A 20345-nucleotide genomic window follows, 5' to 3' on the forward strand; every position below is an offset into this window, starting at 1 on the left:
ATATTAAAAACCATTTTATAAAAGATTTAATTAGTAAGAGGGAAATAGAAATAAATTATGTATCAAGTGAGCAAAATTTAGCTGATATGTTTACTAAATCATTAGGTACAGAACTCTTTACAAAGCTTAGAGACAAAATATGTATAATTTAAAGCTTCATGTTTTTAGTTGTATATTACATAATATCTTAAGTTGATTGAGCGATTTTCATTAATACATGTCAAATCGAGGAGGAGTGTTGAGATTTTATAAATTATAGAGTTGGCAACAATGCAGTTTGTCAATGATCCATCATTGGCACTTTTGGCGCGACATGATGTATTAATTGTAAGGTTAGCTAGTAGTTTTTCTCTCACCACGTTGTGTTATATATTTGACCAAAAATCAATAAACCTTTTATTTGGAGAATGTTTTAATCTAGTGACAACCTAAAACCGTAACGGGTTATTAACATTATATAGTGGAAATAGTGGAAAGTGATTATTTCTGGGAAGACATGGAATCAGAAAACCAGGCTGAGTGACAGGTTGAACATCAATCCAGCGAAGAGTCACTGACAACAGATAGATTGCAGGCATGTACAGATCTTTTAGGATATGGTGACGAAAGTGACAAGGAAGAAGAAGATGTGGAACTGTTAAGTGAACACAACACAGATAGTGAGGATGACTGAGTGCCTAGTGATAACGAACTTGTATTGAATCAGAAAGACGACTGTGTTGAATTACTTGAAATTGAAGGAGAAAGAACTGATCAACAGAGAAATTATTGGTATGGAAAGAAAGATAAAACGAAATGGTCAAAAGAAGCTCCAAAAGAAAAAAAACCTTAGCACCAAACTTACTTCGAGTTTTACCTTCCTTGAAAGGAAATGTTCGTCAGAATCCACCATTTACTCCTCTAGAGAGTTGGAGATATTTTATTGACAGTACGATGATTGAAATTATTGTGAAATATACAAATCAACGGATCGAAATGGTTTCTTCAAAATATGGCAAATTCAAACGAAATAAAAATTCCCGACAACAGTATGCTCCAACATTTATTAAGTCGACGAACATAACTGAAATTGACGCATTCATTGGACTTCTTTATCTTCAAGGAGTTTTTAAATCGGCACATGAAGACTTAAGATCTCTTTGAGCAATGGACTATTTCGTTGCACTATGTCATTAGCCAGATTTTCTTTTCTCCTGTGCTGTATTCGTTTCGATGATTACACCACTAGAGTCGAAAGAAGAAGAGTTAATGAATTGTGACTAATTCGAAACAAAATTATAGTCCAGGCGAAAATTTAACAGTAGATGAGATGCTGGTGCCTTTTAGAGGTAGGTGCGCATTTCGCATGTATATGCCTAATAAACCTGCAAAATATGGTTTGAAAATTCAAATTCTCACGGATTGTCAGACTCACTACATGTTAAACGCAGAAGTTTATACCGGCAAAATTATTGTAGAATCTAACAAAGTTCCGAAAATAACAGTAGGCAACCAGATAACGAAAAAACTTTCTCATCCAACTGAAGTGGTATTGCGATTAACAGAACCATTAAGGAATACTGGCAGAAACATTACAGGTGATAATTGGTACACCTCACTAAGTTAATGAGAGAGTTAGAAAAAATGAATTTAACGTATGTAGGAACAGTAAAAAAAAACAAAAGATTCATCCCTTCAGAGTTCATGCCTGCTGCTAACCGAGAAGTCAATAGTAGTTTATTTGGATTCACTAAACATGAAACCATTGTGTCGTTTGTCCCAAAAAAATCAAAATCCGTAATTCTCATCTCCAGTAAACATCACGACAATGAAGTAGATAAAGAGACGAAAAAACCATAAGTAATCTTATTCTACAACAGAACTAAAATGGGGGTAGACTCTTTAGATCAGAAATGTGCGAATTACTCCACTTCCCGTAGAACAAGACGTTGGCCGATGACTATTTTTCATGCCATTCTGAACATAGCAGGAGTCAATAGTAGAGTTGTTTTTCAGTTCGCTCAGAAAAGTATGTCAAGATCCGAGTTCATCAAAAAATTAGGCCGTGATTTATGCGTGCCACACATCCAAAATAGGTTAAGTAAAACACTGCCTCGCAGTTTAAAAGTTATAATGGAGAGATTACTGGGTAATGCAAATCTTACACGTCCAGAACCTCAACAAAGAGGATTAGCTTCTAAAAGAAAGAGATGTGCAATCTGTCCGTCTAAAAATGACAAAAAAACCAATACTACTTGTGAAACATGTCATTTACCAATATGCAAGCAATGCACTAGAAATTTGTGTTCTAATTGTATTTAACTAATGTCATTAAAAAATAAGTTTTTTCATATATTATAATAGCATTTTTTTCAATAAAACTTTTTGAAAAAAATTTCCACCTTTTTTAAACAAAAAATCAAAATTGGGTCTATTTGACCCAGTAGTATTAGATATGTCACTATTTATGAACGGTAGTACTTAAGGGTTTTAAAGACGTTAATGTAAACGAAATCGCAGAGAATTGTGGTACGCAATATTTTTCTTAATTTAATTTATCAGCTGTTTAAGTTTGTTCGTTTCTTAATGCACATTTCTTTTCTAGACCAAATCACCGACAGTGAAAATGGTAACAGAATGCCACAACATAACGATTTGATGGATGAAGATATAAATAATGTATTCGATGCAGAAAGTGATACGGATGATAGCGAAAATGATGTGGAGAGCGAGATCGATGAAGATGATAATGAGTGAACTCACAGGTTATGTCGAGGTTGACGGCGTGTTTGATTCATAACAGAAAAATACTGAAAAAAAGTGGAAAAATATATGCTAAAGAATAGGAATTCTATAAGTGAAGTTGAGTCTTTCTATAATAATTGAAAGCACTGTGGAAATCTGCATATTTGGTGGTAACTTTTAATTTTCATGAAAGATAACCTCAAAAATGAAATGCGAGATTTGTAAACAAATCAAAGTTAAAAATAAGGACCTTTTTGATTGTGATGGATGTAGAGATGCAATATGCAAAGATTGTGGAGGGCTTACTGTTAAAAATAATACTTTTCTGGTTTGTGTTTAATAATATAGGTATTAGTTTTTTTTTACTTTCTGGCCTACTGTTAAGATATATGAAAATAAAAAAAAAAAAAAGAAGAAGTCAGTTAGTGAGAATCATAGAGAATTATCGAGAATTATTCATTATTAAGGTTAAGATGATATATTAATATGATTTGTATTGTACATGGAGTTGATAAATAAAAAGTGTATAAGAAGAAAGAGTATAAGTTAATTATTTAAAAAAACAACAGGTTATGGGCCCAGGTGATTCTGTGGATAATTAAAATATAAAGAAAATGGCTAATTCACAAATAAAAAATATTTATAACATAGAACTATTGAATGGTGAAAATTATTACTCATGGAAATTTAGAGTGAAAATATTACTAGAAGAAAAAGATGTGGCAGAATGGATAGAAAAAGAATTTGTGGAATCAGATTATACAGTGGAAAAAGACAAAAAGGAAGCTATGAAAAAAGATAAGTTATGTAAGTCATTGATAATACAATGTTTGGATGATAAGCAATTAGAATTTGTAACGGAGAAAAATACAGCCTATGGTATGTGGCAAGCTTTAGGAGATATTTATGAAAAAAAAGGATTACCCGGGCAAATGATGCTAAGAAGAATGTTAATGTCATTAAAATTAAAAGAGAATGAAGATTTGGAAGGTTATTTGACAGAATTTGATGATCTTGTTAGGAAGATAAGAGCTACAGGAGCTGTTATGAGTGATGAGGACATTGTATGTATGTTAATGATGGGGATGCCTCCAAGTTTTGAAACAGTTATAACAATATTAGAGAATATGGATCCTAAAGTGTTAACAATAGATTTCGTCAAAAGAAAATTTAGAAGTGAAGTAGAAAGAAGAAAAGCATTAAAATCTGAACAATCAACTTATGAACAAAAATCAGCAGTATTTAATACTACAAATACTAGAAAAATAGTGTGTTTCCGGTGTCATAAGGAAGGACATATGCAAAAAAACTGTAAAGAAAGTGTACCAGGGCAATCAAATTCAAGAGTTGTGCAAGGTGGTTTTACAAGAGGTAGTTTCAGAGGAAATTATAGAGGTGGTTATAGTAGAGGAGTTTTTCGAGGATATGCAACTCCAAGTAGAGGTTTCACTCGAGGTAGAAGTTATCATACAAACTACAGAAATCAGGGAAATCATGTAGAGGTGAACAAGAAACAAAGTTCCGAAGATCAGGAAGAGCAAGATGGAATATGTTTTTTGATGAATGGTAATGAAAGTAAGATTGTAAGTAACGATAATATCTCATTCTATATAGATTCAGGCTGTACAGATCATTTAGTAAATAATAACAAATATTTTTATGAATATTTAGAATTAAAAACACCAATTAACATAGCAGTAGCAAAGAATAATGAATATTTGAGGGCAATAGGTATTGGAAATATTAAAGTTTTGAGTAAAATAAATGGAAAAATCATTGAATGCATAATAAAAAATGTTTTTTACGTTCCAAATTTAAGGAAGAATTTATTATCAGTAAAAAGATTAGAAATGTCTAATGTATCTGTAGTTTTTGAGGGTGGTCAGGTTAGTTTATATAATGAAAATAAATTGATAGGAGTAGGATTTAGAAACAGGCTTTATGAGATTATTTTTGAGTATAAGATAGAAAATCGATGTTTTATGATTGAAAATGATGACAATGAATCAATGATGTGGCATAAAAGATTAGGGCATATGTGTAATGCAAATTTAAAGTTATTAGTTGATAAAAGAATGGTAAAAGGTTTGGAAAATGTAAATGTAAATAAAATTGATTTTTGTGAAGCCTGTGTAAAAGGTAAAATGACAAAACTTAGATTTGAAACAAGATCACATGCAAAAAGATTATTAGAGATTGTTCATACTGATGTTGTTGGACCAATAACGCCACTAAGTCACGATGGGGGTAAATATTTTGTTACATTTGTGGATGATTTTTCTAATTTTTGTACAGTGTATATCATAAAAGGTAAAGATGAGGTGTTTAAGTGTTTTGAAGAATATGTAAATATGGTACAATCAAAATTTAACATAAAATTGGCAGTGCTAAGATGTGACAATGGAGGGGAGTATATTTCCAAAGATATAAAAGATTTATGTAAATCAAATGGAACTGTTTTAGATTATACAATACCATATACGCCACAGCAGAATGGTAAGGCTGAGAGGTTTAATAGAAGTTTGTTGGAAAAGGCAAGAACAATGATAGAAGAAGCCAACCTGCCAAAAACATTTTGGAATGAGAGCATTAGAGTAGCTGCTTATATTTTAAATCGTAGCCCTAGCAAACATTTAGAAAATGTTACACCAGCAGAATTGTGGTATGGTAAAAAACCTGATATAAAAAATATTAAGATATTTGGATGTACAGCATATGCTCATATACAAAAACAATTTAGAGAAAAGTTTGATCCAGTTTCTGAAAAAATGATTTTTATAGGATATACAAATACAGGTTACAGATTGTGGAGTATAAAAGAAAAAAAGGTGATAGTAGCACGAGATGTTATATTTAATGAAACTGATATAATTTATTTATAAAAAAAAAAAAGCAAGTATTGAAATAAATAATAGAGAACAAAACAGTTTAGAAGAAAACGTTGAAATAGAATCCGAAGAAGATGAGAGTAATGATGAAGCTCATAAAAGAAAAAATTTTGAAAGAATAAAAAGGAAAGTCAAAATTCCAGAAAAATATAATGATTATGAATTATATATGGCATTTGATGCAGTATCATTTGTAGAAAAAGTACCAGAGACAGTGGAGGAAATAGATAATAGAAGTGACAAAAATATGTGGATACAGGCTATGAAAAGGGAAATTGATTCAATTGAGAAAAATGAGACATGGAATGAAGTAGAGAAACCGGAAAAAGCAGAAATTTTGACAGCTAAATGGGTATTTGCTAAGAAACCATTAGAAACAATAATGGAAGACAGATACAAAGCGAGATTAGTTGTACGAGGATGTGGACAGAGAAATACTTATGATTATGATGATATATATTCACCTGTGGCAAAAATGACAACAATAAGGACTCTTCTAACAGTGAGCAATCAATATGGATATTATATAAAACAACTTGATGTGAAAACGGCATTTCTAAATGGAGATTTAAAAGAAGAAATATATGTTTATGCGCCAGAGAGGGTAAATTGTAAACCAGGATGTGTTTTAAAATTGAATAAAGCTCTTTATGGCTTAAAACAAGCTGCAAAATGCTGGAACATAAAAATAAATACATATTTATCAAATTTAGGTTTTACAAGATCAGAAACTGATTATTGTCTATATACAAAAGTTGATGAAGATAAACAAATTATGTATTTATTACTCTATGTGGATGATATCATATTAGCAGGGCAAAAATTAAATAAAATTGAAATTTGTAAAAATGATTTAATGAGATGTTTTGATATAAAAGATAAAGGAGATTTAAAGAATTTTCTAGGACTTGAAGTAAATTATATTAAAGAAGAAGGAATCTTGGAATTAAGTCAAAGAAGATATTTACTTGGAATATTAGAAAGATTTAATTTTGATAATTGCAATCCCACAGCAACACCTATAGATCCAAAGTTTAATATTTTTGAAAATAAAGATGATGAATGCACACTACCAGTAAGACAATTAATTGGATGTTTAATGTATCTGATGCTTGGAACAAGACCAGATATCAGTTACTCAGTAAATTATTTAAGTAGATTTCAAGATAAAAATAATAGTTTGGTGTGGACAGGATTAAAAAGAATTTTAAGATATTTAAAAGGAACAGTTGATATGCATTTAAAATTTGAAAGAAAAAATAATGAAAGTTTGTTTGAGTGTTATGTGGATTCTGATTGGGGAAGTGAAGTGGTAGATAGAAAATCAGTGTCAGGATATTTAATTAAATTATTTGGTAATATAGTGATGTGGGTAACAAGAAAACAAAATTGTGTGACTCTTTCAAGCTCAGAAGCTGAGTTAGTGGCATTATGTTCCGCAGTACAAGATTGCTTATGGTTTAAGAAATTATTGTTTGATATGAAAGTCAATATTCAAAATTTTAAAATATATGAGGACAATCAAGGATGTATAGCTTTGATAAAAAATCCCGAAAATAACAAACGTGTAAAACATATAGATATAAAATACAACTTTGTGTGTGACATTTTAAATACAAAGAAAATGGAATTAACTTTTATTGGAACTAAAAATCAAGTAGCAGACATTTTAACAAAGGGGCTCCACAAAAGACAGTTTTATAAGAATAGAGATTATTTAAATTTATGTTAAGATATTTTGTTTATTATTAATGTTAATAAAAGAAAAATCAAAATATAATATTTGAAATTTCATAGAAAAGTATTAAGAGAGGGTGTTAAAAATAATACTTTTCTGGTTTGTGTTTAATAATATAGGTATTAGTTTTTTTTTACTTTCTGGCCTACTGTTAAGATATATGAAAATAAAAAAAAAAAAGAAGAAGTCAGTTAGTGAGAATCATAGAGAATTATCGAGAATTATTCATTATTAAGGTTAAGATGATATATTAATATGATTTGTATTGTACATGGAGTTGATAAATAAAAAGTGTATAAGAAGAAAGAGTATAAGTTAATTATTTAAAAAAACAACACTTACAGCATCAGAAGTAAAAGTTTTACAGCTTTCTTCCCGAGTAATGAAATTATACTGTCAAAAATGTAATAATGGAAAATCCTTGGAGTTATTCAATAAGTTATTATTGAGTAAGGAAACAATAATAGATGATAAAACAACAATAATTAACCTTCTACAAGAAGAAATTGATGAATTAAAAAAGAAGTTAGCTAATGGACAAGGTGATTACAGTCTGGCAGTGAAAAAACAGAAGGAAGAAGTCATAATAGTGAAACCAAAGGATAGTGCCCAAACAAGTGAATCTACAAAAAAGACAATAGAAGAAAAAATTAATCCCAGTGGTCTTGGAATTGGTGTATCAAAAATTAAGTACATACGAGATGGAGGAGTGGCAATAAAGTGCAATGAGAATGGAAAAGAAAAGGTACAGAATGTATGCGAAAGCATTAAAACTTCTTTGGGTCATTCATATAAAGTAAATATACCCGAAAAGAAAAATCCTAGGATAATAGTATTTAATGTAGATCCAAAAAAAGGGTTAGAAGATGAGGACAGTCTCATAGAGAAAATTATTTTACAGAATTTGATAAATACTGAGCTAGAGGAGAGAGAATTAAAGATAGTGCATAAAATTAAAACATACAGAGGAAACATGAATGTCATTCTGCAAATGGATGTACATACATACGAATGCATTGAGAATAAGAAAAAACTACATATAGGATGGAAAAGTTGTTTTTTCAATGACAGTCTAAATGTAAAGCAGTGCTATAACTGCTGGAAGTTTGGACATCTCGCGAAAGAATGCAAAAAGGAAACACCTACATGTCAAATATGTGCAGGAGAACATAAAGCAACTGAGTGTAACTCAAGAGATATATGTTGCGCAAATTGTAAATATGCAGCAGAAGTATTAAAAATACCACACATTGATAGTAAACATAAGGCATATGAAAAAACCTGCGAAGCGTATAAAAGAGTAGTAGAACAGTTACAAGAAAAAATAAAATATCCTGAAATACATAGAAGAAACAACATAATATAGCAACCAGGAACAAGTATCTTATATTTAAATATACAGGGATTAAGTACACACAAAACAGAGCTAACGTGGATTGCAAATCAAAATAAACCAAATATTATATGTCTCTCAGAAACTCACGTTACTCAAGATTTTACCTCAAATGAAATAGAGATTATAGGATATAACTCGGTAATTAGTTTTTCTACAAGTGCTCATACAGGAGGAACAATAATATACATAAAAAAAGGATATAGGTATAAAGAAATTCTTAATATAAGTGATAATAGAAATGTATGGATAACAGGAATTGAAATTGTCTTGGAAAAACAAAAATATTATCTATATTCTTTATATCACTCACCGAGCACAAGTGATGCAGAGTTCTTAAATAAACTTGATAACTTCATGGAAAACCTGAACCAGGATGCAATTATTATAATTTTGGGTGATTTCAATATAGATCTGGCAAGTAATCACTTTTATAGTATTAAACTTAATGATCTAATCGCAAAGCATGGTATCTACCAGCTGATTGATAAGTATACTCGAGTAACAAGGATATCATCCACAAAAATTGATCTTCTTCTCACAAACCAAAAGAATATTAACTACGAAGTACTAACAACCCTTAAAATTACCGATCACTCAATTATTACAGTAGATCTTAAAAATATATTGAAAAACGTAAAGAAAAAAGTTATAGAAACTACAAATCTATGGATGTAATGGGATTCCAACTTAAACTTATGGACATGGCATGGCCCCAGTCACAAGACACAAACAAATTAGCTGAATGTTTAATCGATAATCTACTATGTGCACTAAATCAGTTTGCTCCAGAAAGAACAGTGGTATATACGGAAAAATTTGGAGATAAGAAGTGGTGGAATGAAGAGATAAGTAATGAAATTAAACTAAGAGATCATCTATATCAAAGAGCCATAGTAACAAAAGCTGATGAGGACTGGAACAATTATAGACAACAAAGAAACAGAGTTGTATCAATGATCAGAAATACGAAAACTAATTATTTCAATGATAAGATTGACTTGTTGAAGGACGACCCCACAGAAATGTGGAAAACAATAAAAAAACTTATAAATTCCAAAACAAATGAGGGACCTAAACCCGAAATAATATTTGATAATAAACGAATCACAGGTAAAGAAATAAGTGAACAATTTAACATATTTTTCCTAGACAGTATTAAAGAAATAGTGAAAAATAATAATCAAAATGAAATTGTAAGTAATATAGAAGTTAAATGCGTAATGGAAAAATTTAAAATTTTAGAAATGGCAGATCTACGAAAAATAGTAAAAAAGATGAAAAATAAAGAAAGCAATACTGATGGTATCACGGTACAAATATTAAAATACGGGTTTGAAGCAATAGGAGACAAATTTCTTAAAATAATTAACAGCAGCATAGAGAAGGGAATTTTTCCAAGCTCTTGGAAGAACAGTATGGTCATCCCAGTTGAAAAAGTTAAGGGTACTATTAAATGTGAGGAGTTCAGGCCTATCAATATGGTACCACCATATGAAAAACTCCTTGAAATATGTGTTAATGATCAAATAGTGAAATATATTGAAGATAATAAAATCTTTACTGACTATCAGACAGGTTTTAGGCATAAAAATTCGTGTGAAAGCGCTTTACAAACTGTGATGTTTAATTGGAAAGAGGCATTGGAAGAGGGTCATCTTGTCGGTGTAGTTTTCTTAGATTTTAAGCGTGCCTTTGAGACAATCTCCAGGCAGCTACTATTACACAAAATGGAAAAATATGGGTTTGGATCATCCATTCTCAAGTGGTTTCAAGATTACTTAACTGATCGGACTCAAGTAACTAAGTATAATAATATTTCAACCGCTGCTCAAACCACTTATGGTGTACCACAGGGAACGGTGTTGGGACCCACTCTATTTATTCTATATATAAATGACATTGTTAAGGCTGTAAAAAAGTGTAGAATTCAGCTGTTTGCTGATGACACTATGATATATACTGTGGGTGATAATGTTGATGAAATAATACAAACACTAAATGAAGAATTCAGTAATTTATTTGAATGGTTGAATATCAACTCTCTCAGACTTAATATAAATAAAACTAAATTGATGATTCTGAAAAATAAAAATAAGGTATTAACTCTCAATGCAAACAGTGTAGTTAAAATAGACAATGAAATGGTTGAAAGGGTAGTACGGTATAAGTACCTAGGTTGTATAATAGACGTAAATTTATCGTTTTCTGAGCATTATAAATTTATAACAAATAAAATTGCTAAAAAAAGTAATGTATTAGGACGTACGTCACAAAACTTGAGTTGCTGGTCTAATTTAACTATTTATAAAACTATCATTGCTCCACATTTTTATTTTTGTTCCACATTGTTATTTTTGATGAATAATACCCAGATAGATATTTTACAGAAAAAACAAAATAAGGCATTACGTATGATTTTGAACTGTGACAGATATACTAGAATAACTGATATGCTAAAAACAACAAATCTTTTAAGTGTAAGGCAAATTATAACTTATAACACTATGATATTTATTTACAAGATGTTGAATGATTTAGTACCTAAACACCTACTCCAAAACTGTAAATTTGTAAGAGATATACATAAATATGATACACGGTCACAAAATAATTTTTATATAAATAGGGTATCTACTAATTTCAGCCAGAATAGCTTATTTTACAAAGGTTTAAAGCAATACAATAAACTGCCTGAAAGCGTCAGGCATTCGGGTAGTCTGTCGCAGTTCAAGAATTTGTGCAAAACATTTATAAGAGAGAATATTGTTATATAAGTGGTAGCTATTTATCTGGAAGTACTGTATTTGATTTATTTATCTTCTTTCTGTGTGAATATGGAATTTTGTATATGTATATGTTCTAGCCAAGTGCTATTAATAAAGATTATTATTATTATATATTTTCTCGAATGAATAAATTAAATGTAGTTGAAGTTGAAAGAGAGAAAGCAAGAAAAACTACTCATTCACTTTTTCTTTGTATTTTGACCATTATTACAATAAAGCATTTAATGATTTGCGTTTAAATGTTAATACTTTATTAATAAATCTTATTTAAGTAATACGCTTCTGTTGTTCATGTTCACTTGATTCTTCCCTTTTCACGTTCTGTGATATACGTATATTTTATATTATTTACATAAATAAATGTGCAATTCATAATTTCATTTTAAACTATAACAATCAATTTATTATTGTTTTCTTTGGAAAATGATTGAGTTGGAAATAATTGAAAATTGAATAAGCGCGCTACGTCCGCGTTTCCGAGATGAGAGGCCAGCGACGGTGATTTTTTTTCAATTTGGGGTAGAACAAAAAGATATTTGGAATGGCATCATAAAAAAAAGATTTTGAATAAAACTGCGAATGTATATAATTTTACATGTACGTCGACATTTTTTGAATTTTTTCGAAGATTTTCCGGCTGGCTAAATTTCTGCCATTATCATATAAACCCACGAGTTTTCCTACACTATTAATCGCTTCTGCCGGAGGTTTTCCGACCGGCCACATTTCTGCCGCTGCTTTACCGCTCTTACTTGAACTCTATAAAAACAGGTACAGTCAACGACGTATATAAGGGGGGGGTTTAAACCCCCCCCCCCATAGAACCGTCCATGCATACAATTATTATCATCATTCAATCTAAAAACTAGACTTAAAGTAAACAAACTTTTTTTGAATGCACTTATGTATCAGCAACATTGGAGGAAAATTTGTACGGCGGTTGCTGACCAATAAGGTGGCTGCATGTCTTCCACTCCGCGTTTGATTTCTGCAACGTGGGTACGTGGGAGTGGGACGTCAATAAAAGTCTTAAGTCTTGTGTACTGAATCACTAGAGTAGTTGTGCGACTTATGTGTATTGTTTTTCTTTATTTTGTTTATATTGTGCAAACTGAGTAAACTTTTTAGTGCTGCGAAGTTTTTTGAACTTGCAAAGTTTGTGGTGATCGCGATAAAGTAGCTGTGCGACATACGTGTGGTGTTTTTCTTCATTTTGTTTATATTGTGCAAATTTAGTAAACTTTTGAGTGCTGTGCAATTTTTTAAGCTTGGAAACTCTGTGGTAAGTATCTATAGTTCTCTAACATATACTTATTTAATAATGTAATTGCTGTTACGTTAAAAATCAACATAAAAAAGAATTAATGCGCTAAGCAGATGGCAAAACTCACTAAAGTTACATAATAGAGGTGGTGGCATTATATATAGCTGCCTATATGATTTCATCTATGGATGAAAAAAGTATTTAATTGAGTACACTTGTAAACGTTATATTTATTAGTCACTTCACATAATACTGATCTCCGAGTTATAAGTTATAATACATAGTATAGTTATAAATGTGTGATTTAATATATAAAAAATTTCATGTTTACCTGTATTTACTTAGGTTTTTTTTACAATTTTTGTGATCAAAGGGAAGAAAATATACAGTATACAGATAAATCCTAATCCTAATAAACAACAATGAAAAAAAAATTATTATTGCAAATATCAAATAAATTTAAGTTCTAAAATAAAAATAACACTAAAATTCAATTACCAGCGAATTCATTTAGATAAAACCAAAATTTTTATTGAAATTAATTTGTTTCTTAATTTATCAATAGAATTTTTTTATGTTCTTATAGAATTAGATTTTGCAAATATCTGTTCCTGTTGTTAAGTTTCAAAGCAGACATAAACCCGGCCCTGGCACCTGGAATGTAAAGGTTATTTACTCACTAGTGCTGGCTTGTCGATCTATCGTTATGGTAACGTAAGGGGCTTATGATTCTAATCCCTTTACCTTTGGTTTACGACTTTCAAATATCTTGGAATGGGTATTTGCATTGCGTTTTTCTTGTAACCGGCCTGTCGGCAAATTTACAGAGCTAAACTAAATAGCTAAAAGCTGAGACAAACGACGAGGTCTATCTGTGACGTAATTTCGGCTGCTTTTAGACTTGATGAAGGGCCTGGTTCGATTCTCGCTCACCACCATCTCAAATCTATGAGTCCCAATTATTCATTTACAGTTCATTTATCCCAAATTAAATATTATAAATTATAGCCTAAAAAACATACCTGATATGATTCTCTAGCACAGTAAAACCTTTGTTTTGGAGAGGCCCGTTCATGTCTATGCTTAAATAAGGAAAACATAAAGTTTCAAAAAAAGTAGCTATATAGCTACTTTTTTGCAACTTTATGAGCCTCCCTGGACAAGAAGCTCCACTTAGAGGTCTCCCATTTATATTTTTATTGTCTTTGAGTTGTATTTAACCAAATTTTATAAATGGCAGACAGGATAAAATGACTTACTTTTACAGTCACTGTGTCACTACCTCTGTAGCTATAAGGTGCCTAAGTCTAGCACCGGTCCTTTTATAATTCAAGCTATTTTATTATTAGAAAACACGTAACTTTCTATGCATTTACACTAGAAATTGTTTTATATTTTAGTGAAAGAAAAATGAAACGTACTTCACAGCAGTCGTTTTTGGCATTTTTTCCAAAGAAGATGAAAACCAACGACGAATCGAACTCGCAAAACAATGAAAGTACACCCAGTGTGCGTATGGATATCAATACAGATGCTTCAATTCCCTCCAGCTCTAAGAACAAAGATGAAACAGGCCACAGTAAGTTATTTTAATTTTAATCTCACACCCATCTTTAACGTGTTTTTCTTTTTAGATAGCCTGGATTCTGTTATAATGGAAGACGAGTACGATATTGGCAAATATGTGTCAAAAGCTCCAAAAAATGATAATGAAAAATTAAAAGCTTTGAAAGAAACCTGGACTCCTCCTGAGACTTTTAAGTTTCCCGTCACTGGTAACAGAAATCTTTGTTTTCAACGTCATTGGACCCAAAAGAACCCATGGTTAGCTTATTCAAATATAGCACAAGGGGCACTATGCAAAATGTGCGTTTTGTTTGGACAGACCGAAGGTGGTCGCGGTGATCAAAAACTTGGAAGTTTTGTCACAAAGCCATTTAATAACTGGAAAAAAGCTCTGGAGAAGATCGAACAACATCGAAATACAAATTACCATAAATATGCTGTTGAACGGGCAAGCAATTTCGCAAGTGTTATGGAAGGTCAATCCCGTGATGTTACAGAATCATTTAATGCGCAAAATAAAATCATTGCCGAAGAAAACAGACAGAGGCTGTGTGCCATAATAGACACAATCTTATTTTGCGGACGTCAAGAGTTGCCTTTGAGGGGAAATCAAGACTCTGGTGAAATTGGCATTATAGATCCGTTAAATAATGATGGAAATTTTCGCGCACTACTTCGTTTTCGAGCACGATCTGGTGATGAAGTTCTTAAAAATCACTTACTTACTCAAAGTACTCATACTAGGGCTATGTACACATCGTCCGTTATTCAAAATGAAATAATTGAATTATGTGGAAGTGCTATTCAAGAGGAACTAATAGGTAGAGTCAAACAGTCAGGTTTCTTTGCTGTACTTGCCGACGAAACTCAGGATGTGTCACGTCATGAACAGCTGTCACTTTGCCTTCGCTATGTTGACTGCTCTTCTGGAAAGGCTCTTATTCGAGAAGACTTTCTTGAATTTGTTCATGTTAGTGACGTTACAGCTGCAGCTTGAGCTTCGACGATCATGCAAAGGCTAAAATCATTCGGATTAGATTTGAAGAATTTAGTTGGTCAGGGCTATGATGGAGCCGCTGTGATGAGCGGACGGTTGAAAGGCGTAAGAACCATAATTACGAATAAATATCCCCGAGCACAATTCGTACACTGTGCAGCTCATACTTTGAACTTAGTTTTGGCTCATTCTTGCCAGATCCCTGCAATCAGAAACTGTATCGGGACTATTATAAGCATAATTAACTTCTTTAGACAATCAGCACTCCGAGATGGCCTTCTAAAAAAAACTGCGGACGAGATTGGAGCACCTCATTCAACCCTTATCTCGCTTTATGAGACACGCTGGACGGAGAAACACACAGCCGTTGAAAGGTTTTCCGATATGTTTCCCGTGGTACTTGTTACACTTCAAGCTCTCCAAGAGTCGGAAAGGGAAGTAGCAACCCAAGCTTACCAGTTGCAAGTCGCAATGGAAAATAGCCAGTTTATAGTGTCAATGATAGTTTTAAAGAAAATTTTCTCTTATACATCAAATTTGAACCGTGTCCTGCAAAAACTCAATATTGACTTAGCTAATACTTGCAATTATGTGACAACAATTAAAACCACCTTGCAGAACCTACGTAATGAACAGGAATTCTCAAATCTTTTTGAGGAAGCAAGAAAGTTGAGTTCCACTGATATAAGTGCTCCAAGAGTAAGTGGTAGACAAATAAATCGCAGTAATATACCAGATCAAACTGCAGAAGTTTATTATCGACGAAATGTGTTCTACCCGTTTATCGAACACGTAACCACCGAGCTTGATGCTCGCTTTAAGTCTCACGAAGAAGCAATTTCAGGAATTCAGTTGCTTCTGCCTAACCAGACTCAAAATGCCGAAGCAGCAAAGAAATGTATAGTAGGGATAGGAGCAACATTTCTTAGTGAAGTGGAAATAAAAGGTTTGGTAAGCGAGTATGAGCTCTGGCACAATCATTGGTCTAATCAGGAAAAGCCCTTTACCGTATTAGAAGCTATGGACGGGTGTGACGAACTCTTTTTCCCAACGGTTAAGAAGCTTCTTCAAATCTTAGCGACACTTCCAGTGTCAACTGCCACGCCTGAACGCAATTTTTCCACTCTTAAGAGGCTAAAAACGTACTTAAGAAATAGAATGGGAGACGAGAGGCTTACAGGCCTCGCGCTTATGAGTGTGCATCGAAATATCGCGATAAAATTAAATGCCTCCGAAATTATAAATAAGTTAGCTGAAAGAAGAAAAAGAATGAACTTAATTTTGTTACAATGAGTACCTTAAGTTTTAATAAATTTTTTGGCATGACTTTCTTTTTTTTTTAATAGGTACTCCAAAACCAAGATACGTTTAGCTCACTTAGCCTATGGGGAGCAAAACAAAAATCAGTGGTTAAACCCCCCCCCATTGAAAAGGTATAAATACGTCCCTGGGTACAGTTTTATGTAGCCAGCTCCCCGACTAAATACTAACAAAATTAAAGTAATGGCAGGATTTCGAAGCTCCATTATCCATTCTTTTAATAAACAAGAAGTTCTCAAACGCATTTCTTAAAAGCAAATTGACAATATGTCATAGAACAATGTCAGGGTTCACAGCGACCTGGAAAGTCAGGGAAAATCAGGGAAAGTCAGGGAATTGCAAAATGGTCAGGGAAAGTCAGGGAAATTTGGAAATATTCTCAAAAAGTCAGGGAAATTTACAAAAAATTTCAAAAAGTCAGGGAAAATCCTAAAATAAAGTAAAATCTGGAGTAACTCCAGATTTTAGAAAATCCTTGCGCTACGCCTCACCAGATGGCGCTTCTGAAATATTTTGCTGTGTTTCTCACTAGATGGCACCTCTGAAAGAGAATTTGCTGTACTTCTCACTAGATGGCGCCTCTGAAAAGAATTTTTTTTTGGTGCCTCTGAAAAAGAATGTTGCTTTAATTTAATTCTTAGCTTCTAGATTAGATGGATTAATCTGCTTCTGTTAGTCTATGCAAAAAGTAGTTTTCTAATTTCTGTGTGAACCCATGCTGCTGACTACATACTCAAACATCTGGATTTACAATTAAAGCAAAGTAAGTTAATTTTATTATTCCTTCTTAGTTTTTATTTTATGTTTTAAGTCATGACACTATATTTGTTATACTATTGTTTATGCTGAAAAGTAGGATAAACATTTAATGCCAATAATAGCAAAAATGCTATTTATTAAGGTTTTTTAAGCAACAATCATTTAGAAAATATTTTTATTTTAGATATTTATGCATTTTTATTTCTTTTTCAGTATAATGTCGAAGAAGACAAAATTTAACAAACAGTGGCTGGATCCTGATTTGCATCCTGAATTCAACAAATGGTTGAGTGATGTTCCTGATAAAGTGAACCAATCATATTGCACAGTTTGCCATAAATTTATTGAACTCAGTAATATGGGGATAAGAGCTTTAAATTCTCACTTAAAATCAAATGCTCATATAAAATCTGTCAGTGCAAAGTCTCAACAAAAGCCAGTTGGAATGTTTTTTTCAAAAAATCAAAATATAATCAGTCAAATCTCTCCTATTATTGAACCTTCTCAATCAACTCCTATTATTAAACCTTCTCAATCAAAGGGAAACGGTGAAACTCTATGTAGTAGTTCAAATACTATAAATTCATATCTACTCAAAGATGATGTTTTAAAAGCTGAGTGCCTTTGGGCGATGCATGTGGTTAACAAAAAAATGTCTCACAATTCATGTGCTGATATTAGTCAAAATTTTCAAGTTATGTTCCCTGACAGTGTCATTGCAAAGCAGTTCAAACTTGGAAGTTCCAAAGTTGCTTACCTAGTTTCTTATGGTTTAGCACCTTATTTTTTGAATCAGTTAATGGACCACATCAAGCTTTGTAATGATTTTGTTATTTGTTTTGATGAAGCATTCAATAAAGTTGCCCATAAAGGGCAAATGGATTTAGTAATAAGATTTTGGTATGAACATTCGCACCAGGTCTCAACCCGTTACTTAAATAGTGTATTAATTTTAGGTAAAGCTACTGCTGATGATTTGCTTGAAAAATTTATAGAAGGTTTATCTACATTGCCACTTCTTAATCTGCTTCAGGTTTCTATGGATGGCCCAAATGTGAACAACTACTTTCTGCGGAAGTTAATAGTTAAATATGAAGATGATGTGTCAAATTTTAATGGGAAAAAGCTGCTTGATATGGGTACTTGTGGTCTGCATGTGGTCCATGGATCCTTAAAACATGGCTTGAAAGTGGTTAAATGGGATTTGAATAGTTTATTAACCCATATGTATTTTCTCTTTAAGGATTCTCCTTCTCGCCGTGCAGAATTTACTGCTGTTACAGGCAGTAAATTATTTCCTTTGAAATTTTGCAGCACTAGATGGTGGAACAGAAGTGTGTTAGATCGGTCTACATAAAACCCAAGAAAAACTAGTGAAAAGTGAAAAATAAATTATAAAAATAGTGTACAAACTTTGCTGGAAATAAGAATAGACCTGTACTTGTAAAAATGAATAGAGGAGAAAGGAAAATGGAAATATTACAAAGCGCAAAAAAACTTAAGGGTACAAATATATGGATCAACGAGGACAATACCAAGAATGTACAACAAAGTAGGAAAGTACTAATACCCTACCTTAAGAAGGCGAGGCAAGAAGGAAAAAGAGCACATATCAAATACCATAAGCTGCACGTGGAAGGAAATGTTTATGATATGTATAGTTTCCAAAAAGATCAGATGGACATGGAAAGGACCCTACCAAAAAACAGTGGGAAAAGAACGACAAGTGAACGATCACCTGGAATGGAGACAGCGCACTTAAATAAAATCTCAAGAGACGAAAAAAACTAATGATCCATGGTAATATGGAAATATGCAATGAAAACAATGGCAAGATCAAGGACGTGCTAAAGGATAATGAAACAATACCGAAAATAGCAAAAAACAAGAATAAAATGGGAAATAGAACTAAAAATAAAAAAAATAAAATAATAAATAAAAAAGTAAACAAAAAAAAGGAAATTAAAATTAGTACATGGAATGTTAGAACTATGCTGGCCCCAGGAAAAATGGAAGAAATAGAACTAAGAAAATATGAGGTGGATGTAGCAGCCATACAAGAAATTAGATGGAAAGAACAGGGAATTATAAACAAAAAAGAGTACACCCTCTTATACTCAGGAAACGAGAAACAAGGGCAAGGTGGGACAGGTTTTATAGTAAGCAAAAAACTAAAAGACAATATAATAGACTTTAGGGCGGTAAACGGGAGAATAGCGTATTTACGAATAAAAGCAACCCCCTTTAACCTATCAGTCTTAAACGTGTATGCACCAACAGAAAATGCTGAAGAAGAAGAAAAAGAAAAACTATATGAGAATCTGGAGAAGGAAATCGAAGGAATACCCAAGGAAGATACAACTATAGTACTGGGGGATTTTAACGCACAGATAGGTCAAGAAGATTACATAAAACAAGTTGCAGGAAAACATACAGTACACAATGTAACAAATGATAATGGAACAATATTGTGCAATTTAGCTATAAGTACGAATATGGTCATAAGCAGCACCAAATTCCAGCATCCGTACCACCACAAAGTGACTTGGAGTGCCCCGGACAACAAAACATTCACGTAAATAGACCATATATTAATAACAAGAAGGAAACAAAGCTCTGTAAAGGATGTCCGAACATTTAGGGGAGCTTGTGCAGATACGGACCACTTTCTAGTTACAGCAACTATAAAGCAGAAGGTTAAAAGATGTAGAAGAGATGCTAAAAAAAAGAAATGGAACATTGAAAAATTGAACCACACAAATGCAAGAAAAAAATACAGAGATACTTTAACAAAAAAATTAAGAGAACAGACAAAGTCAAATGATATACAAACGGAGTGGGTACAAATCAAAGACTGTATAAAAGAAGCAGCAGCAGAACATGTCGGAATAAAAGAAAAAACAACAA

General features: G+C 32.2%; 1 protein-coding gene across 1 annotated transcript; it reads left to right on the plus strand.

Annotated features, from left to right (window-relative positions):
• The first annotated feature begins 15371 nt into the window (after window positions 1-15371).
• LOC130895777 (52 kDa repressor of the inhibitor of the protein kinase-like) lies at window positions 15372-16652 on the plus strand. Its single transcript, XM_057803324.1, has one exon. It carries the CDS (start codon window positions 15372-15374, stop codon window positions 16650-16652), a length of 1281 nt encoding a protein of 426 aa, XP_057659307.1.
• Window positions 16653-20345: the final 3693 nt, after the last annotated feature.

The sequence above is a fragment of the Diorhabda carinulata genome, chromosome 6 (genome assembly GCF_026250575.1).
Source record: "Diorhabda carinulata isolate Delta chromosome 6, icDioCari1.1, whole genome shotgun sequence".
Lineage (NCBI taxonomy): Eukaryota > Metazoa > Arthropoda > Insecta > Coleoptera > Chrysomelidae > Diorhabda > Diorhabda carinulata.